This window comes from Dromiciops gliroides, chromosome 1 (assembly GCF_019393635.1).
Source record: "Dromiciops gliroides isolate mDroGli1 chromosome 1, mDroGli1.pri, whole genome shotgun sequence".
Classification (NCBI taxonomy): domain Eukaryota; kingdom Metazoa; phylum Chordata; class Mammalia; order Microbiotheria; family Microbiotheriidae; genus Dromiciops; species Dromiciops gliroides.
The window spans coordinates 141,447,009-141,466,431 of record NC_057861.1 but is presented as its reverse complement, the minus strand read 5'-3'; the positions used below and the strand labels follow the sequence as shown (position 1 = coordinate 141,466,431).

General features: G+C 44.8%; 1 protein-coding gene across 1 annotated transcript in view; it reads left to right on the top strand.

Annotated features, from left to right (window-relative positions):
- The window catches only part of VPS13B (vacuolar protein sorting 13 homolog B), a 996,174-nt gene extending 977,583 nt beyond the window's left edge, over nt 1-18,591 (top strand). The window contains exons 58-62 of the mRNA XM_043982862.1: nt 1,953-2,123; nt 7,636-7,812; nt 10,520-10,622; nt 11,169-11,418; nt 16,646-18,591. Of these exons, the coding sequence (XP_043838797.1) occupies nt 1,953-2,123; nt 7,636-7,812; nt 10,520-10,622; nt 11,169-11,418; nt 16,646-16,894 (950 nt within the window). The 3' untranslated portion in view covers nt 16,895-18,591. The remainder of the gene's footprint in view (nt 1-1,952; nt 2,124-7,635; nt 7,813-10,519; nt 10,623-11,168; nt 11,419-16,645) is intronic.
- The last annotated feature ends 832 nt before the right edge of the window (nt 18,592-19,423 follow it).

Below are 19,423 nucleotides of genomic sequence, written 5' to 3'. Positions count from 1 at the left end.
GCTTGTTAGCTCTCATCAAAATGTTGGATTTGTAACCAGGCCTGTCTCTGATGTCTTATGTATTCAGCAGAGCACGTCCTGCCTGGAGCGTGTGCTAGGAGGCTTCAGAACTCTAAACCTCCCACTGGGGAAACCAAGGTTGGCTCTGCTCTTAGGCCCTGTGATAAATACAGAAATATTCAAGGTGTTCGGGACTGCTGCAAAGCATCAGAAATCCTACACTCTGTTGCCTCATCATATTTATTATTTTTTTCAATGTAGATACAGTTGTCATAACTTTTGTAAGTATGTGGATACATTTTGACGTGAAAGCAGATTGGGCTGTAAAATACAACCAGCTTTTCCTAAGCAAGACACAGAAACAGCGCCATCTTGCGGCCAAGACCCCCGGGAACAAAGCCTGCCTCTGCTGGCCGCCAGGCTGTGAATGCTGGGGCTGGCCAGGGATACAGATGCCTGAAGAAGGAGGGGCTTGAGTTTTTTGGGTTTGGGGGTTTGGGGATAACTAACATGGGTTCTCCCTTTCTGTGAGGCTGAGGTCAGGCCTGTTATAACTTGGGTTCCAGCAAATGACGTCCCAGCTCGTCCCTAGTCCCCACTTCCTCCTCAGCAGGAGCTAGGCCAAACAGAACAAAAGGCTTTTCACCCCATAAAAGGGACGTGCTCCAGAAGATGACAAGGAACTGTAGGGACTACCCCCCTCTGACTTAGGTGAGGCTATATAGGACATCTCCAAAGTGGGCATGGGCATGAGAGCACCGATTCCAGGCAGCTTGAGAGCAAGGGAGAAGAGGAGGGGAAAGGGAGCGAGGGAAACACACCCAACCGAACCCACACGAAACCGGTGAGGATTGTGAACTTTGCAGGAGGACCTTGCACAGAAATGCCAGATGATTCACTGGTGGACTTTTCAAAACTTCCACAGCTCCGGTAGTTAGTGTTTGTATTGTTTCTGCTTCAAAATAAAACCACCACCACCTCCCAGATTTATTCTAACCACAGGAGTAACATGAGCATCCCAGGTCTTTATTTTGTAAGAATGAGCTTTCTCCACTGACTCTCTCCTTCCTTGAGCAAAGCCTGTTTCTTTTTCCAATTGCTAGCAAAGGTGCAGCTGCAGGATGACATGGAGCCAGGCCCTCCAACGGATGGGATAGTTTTCCTGTGATGTTTACTGAAGCATTAAGTTTTGTTCATTGAGATGTATGCACGTTTCCTCGAGGGAATTCTGACTTCTCCAGGAAGAAACAGAAATGTCCTTTCTGGAGAGCAAAAGAATCGTGACTTTTCCATGATTTGTTCCCTTGATTTTCCTCACATTCTTTTCAGTTAACATCCTGCATTCTCAGTGGCACAATCAGGATTTCCTTAGTCTGTCAAATGATGCCGTTTAGTGTCTCCCTTTATTATGACTAAAGCAATCAGGAGAAAAATCTCTCCTTGGAAAAGTGGAACCATTTCTTTGCAGCCTGCCTGCATGGGCTCCAGCAGCACAGCTCCCTGCTAGAGACCTTTCCCATCAAAGTGGGCAGGTTTTGCCCTTTGGAATTTGACCTAAACGAGGCCTTCAGAACTGACAGGTCTGAGCCAAACCAAACTATGAAGGATGCTCATTCTTATTAAATAACTCTCCTAGAATTGTACTCATACAAATGATTCCTAACCTAGCCTTTCCTTTCCCCTGTCTTTCTCCCCTCAACATCCCCCTCACCAAGTACTAAAAACAAAACAAAAAAAAAAAAAAACCCTGCCTCTGAGGTATAGTTATAATCATTTTGTAAGCTTTATGTACTAGGTAGCCAGAGAATAAGCTGCTGCCACTTGCTGATTATTGGTTGGATTCTCTCTCTTGCTTTAAGCTCTTTAGCCCAGGAAATAAGGCATTTATTTGTTCCATATCACTGCTGTGCCATATGAGTGTCCTGCTGATATATGGCACCTTATGTCCACAGGTACCCTGACGTCCATCACCAACTTGGCCACTAGTCTGGCCCGGAACATGGACCGGCTTTCCTTGGACGAGGAGCACTATAACCGGCAGGAAGAGTGGCGGCGTCAGCTTCCCGAGAATTTGGGAGAAGGGCTCCGGCAGGGCCTGTCCAGACTAGGCCTCAGCCTCCTGGGTAATGTACTAGCAAGTGTGATTGAGTATCCTTGACCAGTTGTGCTTTGCTACACACACACACACACACACACACACACACACTCACTTTCTCTCTCTCTCTCACATGCCCTCTTTAGATACTTGCAATTCTGCCTTTACTAGTAAGAATCAACAGCAGATTCTCCCAAAAAGATGGTGCAAATAAAATAAAGCCCCAAGACTTGTTGCAGGTCATACAATGGGTCCCTCAGAAGGTTGACAAAAACAGGACTCTGCCATTCTGTTTCCTACACCTTCCTGTGTCTGTCAGGCTCTAACAGAATCCAGAGACCAGCATGTGCTTCAGTGAGTTCTTTCTCTATTTTTCAGGAGCTATTCAAAAGTACAAGAGCTTTGCATTCTTTTTCTTCTAGTACAAAACATGTCTTTGGTTTTCATGTGATGTTCATAGAAAAGAATCATTCTCAGGCACACCGAGAGGAACAGAGTCAGCCCAAGGACACTACCACATGACTGTTGACTTCCAAGTGAATTATAGGAAAACCTTATAAAACCCATTGCTTCTTCTGCACCATAGATATTATAGATACTTGTTTTTGTTTGAAAACCACTTGAACAAGGGGCAAATGTCATATAAACTTCAATGAGGAGCCTACTTTTCTAAAGAGAGCCTGATTGGCCTGACTCAGTGTAATTATTGTTTGTCAAGGAGCCAGATGGTATGGTTGGAGGTGAAGATTGCTATGGATATTTCAAAATATTACAAATGTTTGAGAAGGTTTTGCTTTGGAAAAATCTATGAAAAGGAAGCTTCTGAGCTGAAATTTTGTGGATCAGGGTTTTGAAGAGTATTTTTGTTTGTTGCCCCAGCAAAGGAATTTAAAACTGTATTGCTTGGCAAGCAGCCTCGGTGTATCTGAAGGAGTATGCAGCTCACAGAGATCAAAGTGGTCCAAAGAAGCTCAGAGCCAGAGGTTAGAAAAGATGAGCCTGGGAGGACTGATTCCCTTCCTCATCTTCAGCACTCAGCACAGCTCCCCATCTTTCCAGCCACAGCCCAGAAGGGGCCCCAAGAGGAAGTGGTAAAACATTACAAGTTCAGGTTAAGTTACTGGAAATTATTTCAGCAATAACATTCAATGGTGTGGGCCACTGTCATTTGATAATGCCTGGGTACTAAGACGCTAATGAACTAGGAAGAAAACATTGTGTGTAGGGAATGGCAATGTCTTCTTTGTAAATTAGCAGTCCTGTGGCAAGTGCCCCTGCCCATGTCACAAAGAACCAGAGGCTTAGAGTGGCTTGTTTATGATGAAGGGTCCATTGTAAGGAAGGGGGACTTTAACAGAAAGGGGCAAGCTGAGGAGTCCAGGTTTTCATTTGTGTCCTATGGGAATATGTATTTGTGGCTGGAAGGAGTGGAAATGAGGCTAAAAGCATTTTATGTTCATTTTCATCATTCATTCATGTACTCAGGCATCTATAAAGTGCCTACTATGCACTAGTGGCATAGTTTTTTGTTTTGTTTTGTTTTTGCACAGGGCAATAAGGGTTAAGTGACTTGCCCAGGGTCACACAGCTAGTAAGTGTCAAGTGTCTGAGGCTGGACTTGAACTCAGGTCCTCCTGAATCCAGGGCCGGTGCTTTATCCACTGTGCCACCTAGCTGCCCCCAGTGGCATAGTTTTAAATACTCATCTGCTCATGTTGTTGAGCCAGTAGCTCCACCTTATCAGCAGATGGAAGCCCAGGTAGGCTCCAGTCCCACACCAGTGGTAGGATCAAAATTTGGCTCAAGATCAAATACTTGGCTTTCAGGTACCCGAATGTGTCATTTCCTTCTGGGACCATCACCCCATTTCTCCATCTACTTTGAAATGCTTGGTGTCCTGCCACATGTTAGAAATAAGGCCTCTCTTCAGCACTCTTGGTGATGGGAAACAGTGAATCAGCCACTAAAAATATATAGAATGCCACTTTAGGCTAGAAAACGCCAAGTGAATCAAGAAGCCTTTTTGACCAGTCTTAGCAATCTTTACTATAGTCTTGTTCCCCATTGTTCTACACCCCCAGGCATCAAAGAACATGTTATCTTGCTCTTTTGGAGGTTTCCACTAATATTTTCAGAAAGCCAGTACTATATCTGTGTCATTAGCAAGAATAAAAGTGGTCATTTTGTATCTCCTGAGAGCCTGCTGCCTACCTCCTGACCACCAGTATGTTCTCTAGTTGTAATGATAAGGTTCTGAATATATATATATATATATATATATATATATATATATATATATATATATATATATATATGAGATATTCTACTGTGAATGCTAGTTGGGTACCAGCAGAATCCACATGTCAGGGGCATCTCTAGAGTTTTCATAGTTCCTAGAGCATGTTTCTAGACCAAGACACATGAGGGTGGTCTAATCCAAAGCCATTTTCACAGCTCTAAGCCTAGAGAGGCAGTTTGGTGTAATGAAAAGCACACTCAAGTTGAAGCAAAAAAAAAAAAAAAAAAAAACCCTGAGTTTGAATCTTGGCTCTACCACTAACTACCTGTGTGGCAATGAGCAAATGACTTAATCTCTCTGAGCCTGCTCCTCGCCTATAAAACCTGAATAAGAGTACCTACTTCACAGGGTTGTCCTGAGGACCAAGCAAGATAAAGTATTTAAATGTTCTGCATGTGTGTCGTTAGGGTTGCCATTGTTCCTGAACGGTTGGTCCTGGATTCCAGTCTATTTATGAAAGGATCCTAATTTGGCCCAGACCAGTTGCAATTTATCAGCCCCTGAGGGGCCAATGAACTTTGAGGGAGTCCTCTGTATACATAATACTGGCCCTGGGATTCAGAGAGATACAGGCCAGGGCACAGAGGGAACCGAGGCTGCTGATGCTGATCGAACTCCATCATCTCTCACTAGGTGATGCCTGTCCCTTCTCTGGCAACAAGATAGCCTATAAGTGTAAGAGGACTCAAGTGGGAGGAAGGAGAATGTTTGCATGGGTTAAGGAGACATAGAAACCCATAGAGGCTTTAAAAGCAGGAAGGGTACATTTGACTTGGAATCCCGAGTCCCAGGTTCTAGTCTGAGCCCTGCCATGTAAAAGTGATGGGACTTGAGGCAAGTAGCCTAGATTTTTGGGGGGTTTGTGACAACTTTGGAATAATCAATCTGGAATTCTTACCAATTATTATTATACATTATATTATTTCATCATATGATTTCATTATTAAACTAAACATAGATTTTAATTTTGGTTATTCTGTGTAGGAAACAATCACAGCTCTTTAACGTGCCAGGCCTAACTCATTCCAGTGACACAGGAAGTGTTTATAGCTTTGGCTACCCTCAGAGTAGGGCTCTAGTGTCTAGTTTCTTAAATGCAAACAGGTATTCAGAGTGAAACTTTTCTTTGATCTTCCGTTTTCTTCAGCCACTGACTACAGCAAAGGCTGTCGTTACCATAGTTTCGATAAACTACTTCAATATCTAGAAAAGTAGAAAGACTCAGAATTATGGTGAGACGTAACACAGATGCTCTCCACGCAAGAAAGAATGGCCAAATCACATGCCTTCTGGTGAACAGAAAGAGGGTGCTTTGTGAGTGTGAAGGGGGCACCATCACATACTCTGACTGCTTATTGATTACCAGTCAGGTATTCACCCTTTCCTCGGCACTCTATGTATGTAACACACTAATGAATTGAGGGCCCAACGGGTAGTATGCAAACAAAGCCTGACACTGCAGTCATAGCCTGTTCACCATGACCTGGAAATAGTTAGACCTCTTAGGAGAACATACAGATGTTACTCCCCTATTAAGCATCATCTAGCTCAGTCCTACAACTAGCAAATTATTTACTTTGCTTTTATATACTCACACTCCTCTCTAAAATAATAAGAAATAAAAACCGATTCCAAAAGACTTGTGCTGTGCTCCAGGAATTTCTCTGCTGGAGTTGGGCCCATAGGAGACTGTGACCACATGGAGATGGCTGTGATTTGACAAAACAAGGGCAAGGAGCAGTTTCCTTGGTGGGTGCTTTACACATAAAAAGAGAAACCGGACGAAGAGAGCTCTCTACATGTAGGGCTGGGGACAAGGAAAGAGAAGTCACATGAAGAGAGCTCTCTACTGTAGGGCTGGAGGCAAGGACTTGGAGGGGCTTCTGGGAAGAAGGCTGAAAAAGCACCTGACTGAGACTGGATGGTTCAGTACTACTTATTGTCCTGGGCTTTTACACACATTGAAATTTCTACAAGGGATGTTTTCTATTCTCGTTAGTCTAAGCAGATTTGTGTTGACAATAGGAAACTGTGAAAAATTACTAAGAGACTTTGTTTTCTTACCCACAGTGAGTATCAAGGAAAGATTTTACTGGAAATGACTGCTGGTTAGGTCTTTGTGTTTCCCAACTCAAGAAAAACATGAGCTTGGAGAGCATTTAATTAACCTTAAAAAGCAAGACTAGGAAGTACCTTCTATCTGTAATGATATACAAATGTATATTCAAAAAGTTATTATTATCATACACAAAACTATAAAGAGTGTTCACCAACTTCTCCATCTACTAAGACTAATGGGATAGACTATCTTGTAAGGGATTTAAATGAGAGAGAAGAAAGAATTTTCTGAGTTGTGGTTGCTAAATGTTGGTGTCGTAGAGCTCTAAAATGTTTTTAAAAACAGGTTCAGGGGCGGCTAGGTGGTGCAGTGGATAGAGCACCGGCCCTGGATTCAGGAGGACCTGAGTTCAAAGCCAGCCTCGGACACTTGACACTTACTAGCTGCGTGACCCTGGGCAAGTCACTTCACTTAAATTGCCTCACCAAAATCCAAAAAAACAAAAAAGCCAGGTTCAACTCTTGCCTACATGGTATGGTCCAAATACTGTTTCCTGACTAACTGCCAGTCATACCATGAATGGCTCTTTAAGGTGCCATCCTAAGCCCCAAGACAAGAGAAGGAATGAAGATAGCATTTGACTTGGAGTCCAGAGGCCTGGATTCAGGTCTTGTCTCTGACACCTCCCACAACCAAATAGTCTTGTGACTATGGGCAAGTCATTTCATCTCTCTTCTGCTCAGTTTCCTCATCTGTAAAGTGGGACTAATGAGTAATACTTGCAGTCCCTGCCTCCCAGAGTGGTTGTGTTTGCCTCAAAGCACTACATAGATATGAGTCATTACTGGAAAGAACAAACCATCCTAATAGGCATCTTCTTAGCTCTGCTTCCAAAACAAAGTAGCCTAATTGCATGGAAGGGGTGGGCTGTGTTTGACAGAGGGGCTTGTTAGATTGCTGTGGGCGAGACCCTCTCAGAGAGTTAGATCATTGTGAAGGAGACAGTAAAAGTTTAACTTAAACAAAGCCAAATTGTGCTCAGGTCATTGGTAGAGTGAAGGGCTTACAGTGAGGGTGGAGTTCTGTTTTCAATCCAAATAAAACTATGTTCCAGATTTAAGATTTTCTTCTGGTCCCGGGGTTTAAATCCTCATTAATTATTGGTGATTTTTGTTGTTCCAGGTGCAATTGCTGGTATTGTAGACCAGCCAATGCAGAACTTTCAGAAAACATCCGAGGCTCAGGCATCAGCTGGCCACAAGGCCAAAGGCGTTATCTCCGGTGTGGGGAAAGGAATTATGGGGGTGTTCACTAAGCCCATTGGAGGAGCAGCAGAGCTCGTGTCTCAGACCGGCTATGGTAAGTTACACTCCAGATGATTTGCATAACTGCACCTAGAAAGGAGAATGGCTACTGTTGCGAAGGAAGCACTGCGCTTGAAGTCGAAAGGCCTGGGTGCAAATCCTTGTTCTGCTACTTATAAACCATGTGACCTTTACACCCCACCCCACTCCACCCCGCCTCAGTTTTCTTCTCTATAACATGAGGAGATTGGGATAGATGCCCCCGCGCCCCCCCCCCCCCCGCCAGCATTCCATGGTTTTATCCTAAAACATGAAGCCATTCCCATGCAGAAGAGTTACAAGCAAACAGATGCACAGGGGCTGCCTTTCTCTCTGTTTCACCTCATCACACTGACTTGCACGAAGATCTTTCAGTTTCATGGGATACCAAAGAAGTAGAATTACACTCACTATAAAATCCTTTTGTAGATCCAGAAAATCAATTAGTGATTCCAGCTTTACATGCTGCTGCTGAAGCGTTTTATGATCCATTAAGAGATTGGTCTTTTATCAGAAGTAACCAGTCAAAAGCATGTGCATACCACACGCACCCACAAGCACCCAAGCCTGTGTGTTTGGCTGGGGCAGGGGTTGGCGGGGCAGGGCGGGGGGATGGGGGGGGGGGGCGGCGATCAGGGTTGAAGAGAAGTGTTACAGCAGGAAAGAGAAGGATGATTTCTTCCAATGGGAAATTTGAAAGCAAAAGTAGGTTGTGGGCAGGCAGGAGGACCCCTTTGGAATTCCAGGGTTTCCTGAGAGGGAATTGACCCAGGGGATGCAGGCTCTGGTTTTAGAAGATACTCTAATTTGAGAATTGTCTGTGAGGGGAACCTCTAGACCTAGAAGCTAGATATGAGGAGTGTTCATGCAAATGATTCTGCTTATAGAAACCTCTTTCTCAGAACAGGGCATAAGAGAACAGGAACTTGGCCTGTTATTTCATTGGTATCAGGAATTCCCAGGGGCAGAAAATTCCTCTACCAATGCAGGTTATAGTCTCAGGGCATTGTTTAGAACACTGAGAGAGGTGACTGGGTCAGGATCCCAGAACCAGTCGACTTGAACTTTCAAGTTGGTGCTTGGTCCGCTAGACCTTTCTGCTTCTGCTTCCCAGAGCAAGAAAAAATAGAGAACTCATAATGGGCTCCCCCCCCCCCCAAAAAAAAAAAGGAAAACAGGTAAAGTTGTTCACATTTAAAATATCCAGGGGCTTTTCATGGGAAAAAGTATTCCCACTCTGGATTCCTGGCTTAAGTCTTGAATAAAATTCTCATTGAGAGCATGTTAAAGTTATTTTTAATCATTGTGACTTTTTTCACTTTAATTGTTTGAATGCTCATGATAATGCGCACAACCACAATTAAAGAAATCTTCCCAGTCTGTGGGAATCTTCTCCTTCTGGTCTGCTGCTCCTTCAGCTAGATATACCCTGCAGACTTTATCAGGACCCATTTCACTACAACTCATCATGTATCTCAGGTCAATCTGACTCAAGCTAGTCACACAGAAAAATACATCTCCGTGATATGTGATGAGCAAGAAACGAATGTGCAACAACAGTTAGATGAACTCTCGGAATTGGAATTATGTCTCTTGAGGGAATCCTTTGGGGGCGACCACACAGAAATCAACATATGGTCTCTTCTAGGCATCCCCCTCCCTTCTTCCTCCTCCACTCCCTCCCTCTCCTCATTCTTTCATTCTCTCCATCTGTAAATGACATTTTCACTCACGCAGCAACAGACAAAACTCTGTAAGACTCACAACTAGAACACTGTTCTTAAGAATTATCAGTGGCATAGACATTCAAAGTCAAACTGTTTTCATGTGCTCATGCTTTAGTAAAAGCATCTCTCCTTTCAGTAGGGAGGGCTCCCCAAATCCTGCTGCGGTGGCGCTTCATCAGCCGCCTTGGTTTGGACGGTTCTGTACCTCGCTGTGCATTTCTCCAGCCTACCTTACAGACGAGCATCTCTGGGAGTGTCACATGGCCTCTCTGGGCTTCCATCATTCTTGTAAAACTTTTATTATGGCACTGAAGTTTTTACAAACCACTAACTCTCAGACTAATGACTAAGCCTCATTTATAAACATTTACAAGCCATCAGAAAGCACACATGCTGTACCATCTTCAGTCCTGAAAAGCTTATTTGGAGACCTGTGGAGCTACTTCTTGTAGCCTTCATTCAGTTCTGGCACTAAGAAGAGCTCCAGAGAAACCAGATGCCCCAAGTGGTCTCATAAACGTATATGGAGCCATGTTTAACAGCTGGATTAAGTAACCCAGCATTTAAATCCAGTATCTAGGCAAACTGTGTGTGTTGTGTGTTTTTATTATTATTTTACCAACCATGACACAGATATGGAAGTATTTTGATATTAAGCGAGAAAGTTAACAGTCTTGACGTTTGTACATAAATTGTAAATGATGTGTATGACTCTCTTCAGGAATGATCGCCCTCAAGAGTATTGTCCTTCCTCTAATTGCTAGGATGTGCCTGGATTTTAGGACATTCATATTTTAGTTTGTAGCTAATGCAAGATCATGAGGGTTAAGTGCATTGTAATGTTTAATGGATTATCTATACCCTCGCCTCCCCAGATGTGACATCATTTTGGATCTGTACTCTTTTATGACCTGCTCTAAACAGATGACATCACTGTAACATGGAACTGTTTTCCACAAAACAACCAGTCTGATTCTCTCCTTTCTCTCATCACAGGTATTTTACACGGAGCTGGACTTTCTCAGCTTCCCCAGCAGCGCTATTATCCAAGAGATCAGCACGCTGACCAGGCTCCAAACAGCCATGTCAAATACGTCTGGTAAAATGATTTAGACACTTGCTCATTTTTACATTCACATCGTTTAGTAATGGGTGCTGGCTTGCCATGTGACTAACAGGCCGCCTCTCCTGGACAGCAGGGGAGAGCAGGGGAGAGCAGGGTTCTCAGGCATCTGAAACACAGAGGTCTTCCACTGGACCAGGGAAAGAGACACTGCCTCTGCAGACTCAGGCCATAAAGCTAATCTGTCCCTTTACCCATTTGGTGAAGAAAAGAATATTCCTGGTCCAGAAGACAGCCCTTCCCCTTGAACCAGGATCAAAACCAACTTCCCAAGGGGTATTTTTCCAGTGAGAAGAGAAAATTACTGACCACAGAAGGCAGGAATCTGGGCCCAGGAGAAGTCAGTCTGACAGATCACCCTGTGCTCATGAGCTTCACAGCAGGGGGCTCAAGCCGGCAGGAATCGGCATTCATCATGGAGTGGCCATTTCCAAGAGGAGAGTGAGGTGGAGTCCTGAAAGCCTAAGTAATTTTCTTTTACAGTCTTGTGCTTCAAAAATCGTTTTCATCCTTTTTAAACAGGAAAATGCTGCAGTCACTGGGCAGGCCAGAAGTCCACATGGCCTTGGACGTCGTTCTCGTGAGTGGCTCGGGCCAGGAACATGAAGGATGCTTGCTTTTAACATCAGAAGTGCTCTTTGTCGTCAGCGTGAGTGAGGACACACAGCAGCAGGCCTTTCCCATCACCGAGGTTGACTGTGTCCAGGATGGTAAGCAGAGAAACCTGCTGAAGGTGCAGCTCCGGCAGCCCCGAGTGACCTGTGATGTGGAGGTGAGCTTTGTCCTCAGGCCTGATTCCTGTAACCTAGACAAGTCCCCTTCCTTTCCTCCTCGGCCCTCCTCTGCACATGAGCTGAGAAGAGGGAAGATGGTGGCCAAAGCCTCAGGAAGGGCCCACCCCGGGTGCCCTCCTACCACCTCCATACCCCAAGCCCAGTGACAGGCAAAGAGTAGGTTCAAAGCCTGGGTCCCCACCCGGCTGGAAGCAGGCAGCACTGGGTCTGCACTTGCCTGTGCTCAAACGGGCAGGGTTGGAGCTATGGCAGGGGACAGCCAGAGCCATCTGCCACCACCAAGACACCTGTAAAAATGAAAGACATGATGGCAGAAAGTTGGCTCTCCAGAAGGCTCTGTGCACTGCTAACAGCTGCAGCTCCACACAAGGAGTTTCCCCTGCCCTCTGTCTCTTCCCTTACCCATGGCAGGGGCTGGTCTGGAGGGAGAGGGCCCAAGGCCAAACCCCACCCTCACCACCTACAGGTGCAGAACCTCCAACAAATCCCTTCACTTTTCTGGGCCTCAGCGTCCAGATTCTCTCCAGGATGATCTCCCTCTGAATAACGTGGCTGGGGCCCCCCATGCCATGCACAAGAAGTCTCTGGTGCTTGTAGGTGGTCTGGAGTAAAGCATGTGCTTCTCCCCTCTTTCCCATGTGAGTTACGTGTGGACCAGTGTCAGGGCACGCATGGGTGAAAAAGTGTGCACATAAAACCAGAGCAAACTGTGGCGCTGACATCCAGAGTTCAGTAGAACACAGGATGAAGCAGTCAAGCCAACAGGATTCTTCCTCAGAAACATAAACGCCAGGGACTGTTTCCTTTCTAGACTGCCTCTTTGTGCTCTTTCTGCATCACTTTTTGTCTGTCTGACCATCATTAGGTAATAGTTATTGGATGCCCATGGGATGCGTGGCACCAAGTGCTTTGGGAAGATGAGGTAAATAGCAACCCTCTGAGGACAGGCTCTCCTGGGCTCTTCTTTGTCCTGGAGTGAACAAGGGCCTCCCCTGGAAAGTTGCTCTCTGCTGAACTTGCACTCTGTTTAGAGGGCATTGACGAGGCATCCTTTGAGCCCAACTTCAAACGAGTTTCTTACGCAGCCAAAAATAGGTGGCTAATGATAGCAAGCTGGTACCTGCTTTCCTAAGTCACAGTGGCTCTGAGAAATCATTTGATAACACTGCTAGCACTAAAGACTGCTTCTCTCATACCGCTGTTTGGGGTAAAGTTATCTGAGGAGATGGAAGTAAGCCAATGACAGCAACTTGGAGATTTCTTTAGTTTCCTGGATCACAATCAGTCGGGCTTTAAACCGTGGCTTGGCATCAAGACCACATTGCTGTTTGGAGTTGATGACTTTCTGGGGATAAACAGAGGTCATATGTCCAAGCTGACTTTATTCGATCTGCCAAAACCATTAGATGCAGTTGACAATAAAGTAGTGCTCACTGGCTTCAGGGCTTGGCAGGAGGAAATAACATTGTCTTCAAGTGACTCCCCTTAGTGCTTAATGAGAAGTCCCAGAGGACTTGCTGGGTAATTGTGACTGTTCTTCTCATTTGTTTGAGAAATACTGCACTCAGGCTGTTGGGACTGACTGGCGATTCATCATTTGACACTGACTGAGTGGTCACCACACTCCTCAAGTCAGGTCTTCCCCTTTCTCCTTTCCTAGATGGGGTAGGAACTTAGAAAGTCACCTTTACTGGAGGGGAATCCGATTAAAGAAGGGTCTGGATCTTTGAGGGTCAAAGGAAATGACAGGCTACCGGCCCTGGAGGTCGCCAAGTGGAGCGCTCAGCATCACTCGGCATGGCCTACCTTAAGAAACCCTTGACTTGGTGTGGTGGTGGAGACTGGAATCCAAGGGCCCCACTTCGAATCTTACCTTGACCACGAGGCAAGGCCCCTCCCTTCCCTGGGGCTCCTTCCTCATCTGTGATATGAGGAGGCTAAAACTCAGTGCTCTCACTCTACTCTCTGGCCCTTCACTGGTTCATCTGCTTATGCAGCAAGCATTTACTAGGCTCCTACTGCATGCAGGCACTAAACTGGGTCCTGGGGATACAAAGACAGATCCAGGTAGCCCCTATCCTCAAAGAGATGCGTTCTACTGTGGGGAAACAATATATACGTGGAAAATATAAATATAAACGACGTAATTGCTAGGCATGGAAAGAGTACTAGCCACTGAAAGGAGGTGGGGGAGGAGGAGGAGGGGAAGGAGAAGAGGAGGAACGGAGCGGGGAATAGAGGAGGGGGGAGTATTGTAGAGGAGACAGTGCTTGAGCTAAACCTTGAAGGAAGCTAGGAATTTAGAACGTTCCAGGCATGGGGCCGGCCTCTGAAAAGGCTTAAATACAGGAGATGAGCAGAAAGAGCTTTCTGGAAACTGGCTCTTGTTCACCCACAGGGCAAAGCTGTGAAAAGAGAAGGTCCGAAGCACTTGAGGCCTGTCCTGGGGTTGGGGCTTTAGGTCACTGCTCACTTCATCTTCCCAAAGCGTTTAGCTCAGTGCTGTGCATCCTCTGGGCATCTATAACTGAATTAGCTAGTTCACAAAACACAGCAACATCCAAGCAAGCCTGAGACTATAGACTGAGACTCCGCTGGCTCGTAGAGGGCTTTAAATTCTAAACCAAGTGATTTACATCTTAATCTGCATGGTGAAGGAGCCAGTGATGCTTCTTAAGCATGGGGTGGCATGATCAGATCTTCAGAAATAGACCATCAAGGGTGGATGGGAAAGAAGAGAAACTGGAGGCAGACAGAGGGGATGAGTGCCTGAATTAAGAGTGCTTGGTGGCTTTGTGAGTGGGAAGGAGAAGCCAGTGGAGAGAAGCTGTAGATGTAAATCAACAAAACTTGGCACCCATCAGATGTGAGGGTGAGAAAGGGGGGAAAAGTTTTGGAGGAGAGAGGGTGAGCTAGGCTTTCTACATGTGGAGTATGAAAGGAATGTCCACATCCAGTAGAGAGTCTTTCTGGAACCAGAAATATCTTGAGGTCACCTTGTCCAGTGAGCAGTTATTGATATAGGACAGGACTGAAGGGAAATAAGATCAGGGGTTATTGGCCTGGAGTTTAAGATAGTTGAATCCCTTGGAGTTGGTAAGAAAACCAAGAGAGAAAATGTAGAACAAAGTCTTTTAGGACCAGAATGGAGCCTTGAGCGACACCTGTGCACAAGGGGTTGGGAGGTGGAGGAGGCCCCAGCCAAGGAGCTGGAGGAGCAATCAGAGAGGCAGGGTCCTAACCACCCGAAGGAGGGCCATGGGAGGATCTCCCGATCTATGTGCAGATGGAGGCCTGACTGCAAAATCGGACTCTGCCCTGGCCTGACACAGAAAGAGATGGAGGTGTGGTCGGCTCACCCACCTCCAGTCACCTCATTTTCTGACTTCTCTTCTTTCCGCCTCCATCTTCCCTCACTTAAGAACCCACATCCACACCTCACCCTCTTTCCCCTGTGGAGAGAGATCCTAAGCAGCAGAGTCAAGTGCTCCTTTTTCTGTCGGAGCCGAAGGCCGAAGGCGGCAGTCTCCTGCCATCTTGCTTCTGTACTTCCCTCCTCCCTGCCTTGTACTTAGCAGCAGCTGTCTCAGCCCCCACACCAACGGGTCAGACTAGAGCTCGCCATGCACTGTGCTTCCACGAAAACAAGAACTTTCATCTCAGACCTGTTCAAAGTGGCTTCCTCTGCTCTATTCCTTTTTACTTAGAGGCTGAAAAACCAGCCTTCCTTGGATTTTGGAAGGAATTAATTTGCAGATGACATCATCTAGCATATTCAAATATGAAAAAAGATTTTTTTCAAAGCAGCCCTGGCTTTTCTTGGTCAGAGGTGCCATTTTTAGGGTAATAATTGCTTAATGTGCCTGGCACACTGCTGATATCTCTTGCGAAAGACTCCGAATGAGTCAGGAGGGGCAGTTTATTCATTGGCTTGGTTCCTTTCACAACATGGGGTTTTCCTGTGCTGCTGTTCGGGAGAAGCAATTAAGCCCGGAGTCCACCCTGCTGCACTCCCCAGCTGAAGGCCGACCCCATTTCATGTGATGAGCAACAGCTCTCCTCTGTTAGACTTGGTGGAGGCCTTCTTGTGCCGTCATTGTTTTACACCAGATCTAAAGATGCAAGGGACAGGAATTGTATCTCAATCACTAAGGTCCTTAGTAATGTCATCTAGTATGTAATGTGGTCTTGTCTTTAGTCCTTTGGAATCTCCCTCCCCCTTTCACCTTTCTGCAAAGTCTAAGCACCTCTAGCATGGGTCATTTTTTTTCTTTGCTGCTTTGCACTTCTATAAAATATACCTGAGTTCCACTGGGCAAAGTATTTTGTTTTGTTTGTTTTTAACAAGCTACAAGGCCATCTTCATCATCACTTGGCTAGCTGGATCCTCCATATTTAGAGTCATGTGAACATAGATAATGACCCTGGTGATCTAAACTGGAAGCCTCCCAGGCCACTGCTCTACAAACTATGCCCATTGTGTTAGGGTGGGGAAAATCATTTATGGCCCAAGTTTATCTTCCCAGAAAATCGAATAGAATCAGCCCAGGTAGCATCATGGCTCCTCAACTTGAGCTTCTTTGAAGATGGGCCAGACTTTTATGAACCGTAAATGTGCTTTGCATTCCCCTCCTTTTTTTTTCCATAAAAATTTCCTCTTGCTCTGCCCAGTATTACTATTTTTTCTGGCTTTAAAGACTAATATTTATAAAAACAGAAAATGTTGTTAGAGTGGGGTATTTATTTTTAAAGTTTCTGTCCAAAGCCACTGTTTTGAAAATGGTTGAGATTTCCCTGCATCTTCTGTCAGACTAGAATAGTTCTGTACAAGCTGAGTATTGAGTTAATAAGACCAATCAATCTTGAATGAAGTAAGCAGAGTGAAGACGTCTTTCTCCATTGTCCTTGGGCTCTTGGGCTCGCTGGTGAAAGCAGCAGCAGATGTTTTAATACAGTTAATGAGGAAAATGTGAGCAAACTGTCAGATGCAAACATGAGAAGCCTTATGCAACTTCAGCTGCTCCCACTGAGACTGACGACTGTTCCCAACTCAGAGCTTTCCCTCTTCTAATGGGGAGGGTGCCACCGTGACCCTGCCTCAGGAAAACTTCTCCCTGCTTCGGACAAGTGGCAAAGAGGCCTTAGAACAATGCAGCAGCCCCTAGTAGGAGGCTCATGGGCACTAATGACTATGTTTTATTCTAGGTGGATGGTGCCAGAGAAAGGCTGTCTGAACAGCAGTACAACAGACTTGTGGACTACATCACAAAGACATCATGCCACCTTGTCCCAACCTCTTCCTCCATGCAGACGCAGTGTCCTGTGGTAGCTGTGGAGCCCCTTCCTTCCACAGTGAAAACCTACCATTATCTGGTGGATCCAAGTTTTGCTCACGTCTTTATTAGCAAGTTTGTTCTGGTGAAGAACAAAGCCCTGCGGAAGGGCTTTCCCTGAGTCCTGATGTGATGGAGGGGAAGATACCTAGTTACACAGTGATCATTTTTTTTTTTAAAAGATGGAACCAGGATGTTAATGGTAGCCCCAGTCATCCTGGACACTCTTCTGAAATCACTTCAAGAAGACCCTTAAACCTGGTTCTGCTCCCCCTGCCCTTCCCCTGGTCCCCCATGGGCAATGTCCTGTTTGTGGTATGCGTGCATGCATGTGCATGCATGCACACATGCGCGCACACATACACACCACAATGCTATTAGCAACAACAGAAGTAACAACTTTAGACTGAGGGCCCACTTTCCTTAAAGGAGATGACAACAGGAATCCCGCACACAGCAGTGTTGTCATCAAACATTATTATTTCTGCCCTATAACTCCATTTGCAAAAGTTTCCATAGTAATTCAAGATTTATAACTATTCCTTCAAAGACAGAATGTGGTCAGACTGGAGAGCCAGTAGCTCAGCACTCCATTCCCAGCTCCAATATTGCTGAGCTAACAATAAGCCCATGAGCCAGTCCCGTAACCTGTCCATGCCTCAATGCCCCTGTCTGTCCAAGCAGGGTCAGAATGATTTGTGGAGCTATTTAGCCCACTTCAATGAAGCAGCACACAAGTGCCAAGTGTTCTAATAAGCTGTTCAGGGCTTAGTCGTGTGTCATCCACTGAATTTGAACCAGTTGATGTGGCTCCTTTGGTGACAGCTGCTATTTAGCACCTCCCTGACTTCAAAATGGCCTCGTTTAATTGAAGCTTTGTAGGGCATTTTAGTTGGTTAGTGACCCTGTGTGTTTTGGAAAATAAGCTGGAACCTTGCAGTGTTGGTGTTTTAAGTATCTATGTATGGTTGTCATGACCATTTTTTCCCTTCATCTGAAAAGCCTCAACTTTGCCCAGATAGATGAACTGTTAATCTTTGTTGGAAGAAACAATGGTTTTACAAATCAACAGGGTTCAGGTAGGCTTCTTTGTCACCATAAACCACATATTGAGACCTGGAACTCCCTCTGTAGATCCCCTGCCAAAGGAATTAATGGAGGGATTTCTAATTCCATGTCGAGGTCGAGGAGTTAGAAGACCCGTCATTAATTCTCCAAATGACCTAAATCCAGAGAGGCCCTTCAGCTGAGAAGGCAAGAAGGAAAGTATAAAAACATTCCAAGCAGATAGATTTCAGTTGATTTTTTTTACCCATTTTCATTTCTGAATAGCTTTTGTTGAAAAATGTGGCTCCAGTTATCTTAGACTTGAAATTTGGTAGCCTGTGGTATAGGCTATATAATATTAAATGTTTGGTGATTTCTCCCAAACTTAGAAGGTTGTAACTTTTTACCTACAACTAGGAGATACCATGAAAGTGCAGACTGAAATCTTTATCTAAATACCACATTTTGCTGGACTTTTCGAGAACATGAACACAGCTGTTTCTGAAAACCAAGATTGTATATGGAGTTTTTTCAAAGAAATATTAAACTTCAAATCTGAATAACTTGTGCTGAATGTGAAATGGTCCATCCATTTATGAAAATAACATGTCTTGCAATGTGACGATTTTGTCATTTGACCTGAAGGGTAACTATTAAAAAGATGTAAATATGTATTCATTGCTCAATATTTCATGGCACACAATTTAATATTGCTCATTTTGCAAATTGCTTCCATAAATTGTAATATAAGATTGTTTAAAATAAAGTATTCCTAGATGATTTGGTGACTCGATATATGTGAAATGTAGATTACAAACATTAAGGCATTTCATACCTCAAACATACCATGATAGCTGGTGTTTGGGACAGACCAGAATAACTCATTTGATTGTAATTATATCCATATTTCTGAAGTATTTTGATGATCTTCATTGGAGAAAAGCATTAATGAATACTTATTATAATAGATGTCTTACCAATATTTCATTGGGCTAGGAAACAACAACTAAGCAACTCTAAACCAATGTCTCGGTCTCCTTTGCTTCGTGTTCATCCATAGCTCCCCCTCTAGCCATGAGTGCCCCAGAATCTCTGTCCTGGACACTCTGCTCTTTTTGCTCTACACTGTCCGCCGTAGTGACCTCATCAGTTCCTGTGTGTTCAGTTAGCATCTTGCACGTTATTTGCAGATCTAAATCTCTCCTCTGAGCTAGCCTCACCTCTCCAACTGGATGTCCTATAGACATCTCAAACTCAGCACATCCAAAACAGAACTCACTTTCTTTTCCCACAAACCTTCCCCTTTCCTGAACCTCCCTATCTTTCTGTTGGGGGCACCACTGCACTTCTAGTAACCAAGCTCTTAACCTCCACAACATCTCTTACGTATTTCCCCTTCTCTCCATTTGTCCAGCCACAGGCCCTTATCATCTCTCACCTGGGCTACCACGTTGGCCCAACTCCATGGTGGTTTTTTTTTAAATATTTAATGTTTTGAATTCCAAATTCTGTCCCTCCTTCAGTGATTTTTTTTAAAGCAATATTGTTTGATGAAGAACAGTGAAATACTTAACTATTCTCAACAATGCAATGATCCAAGACA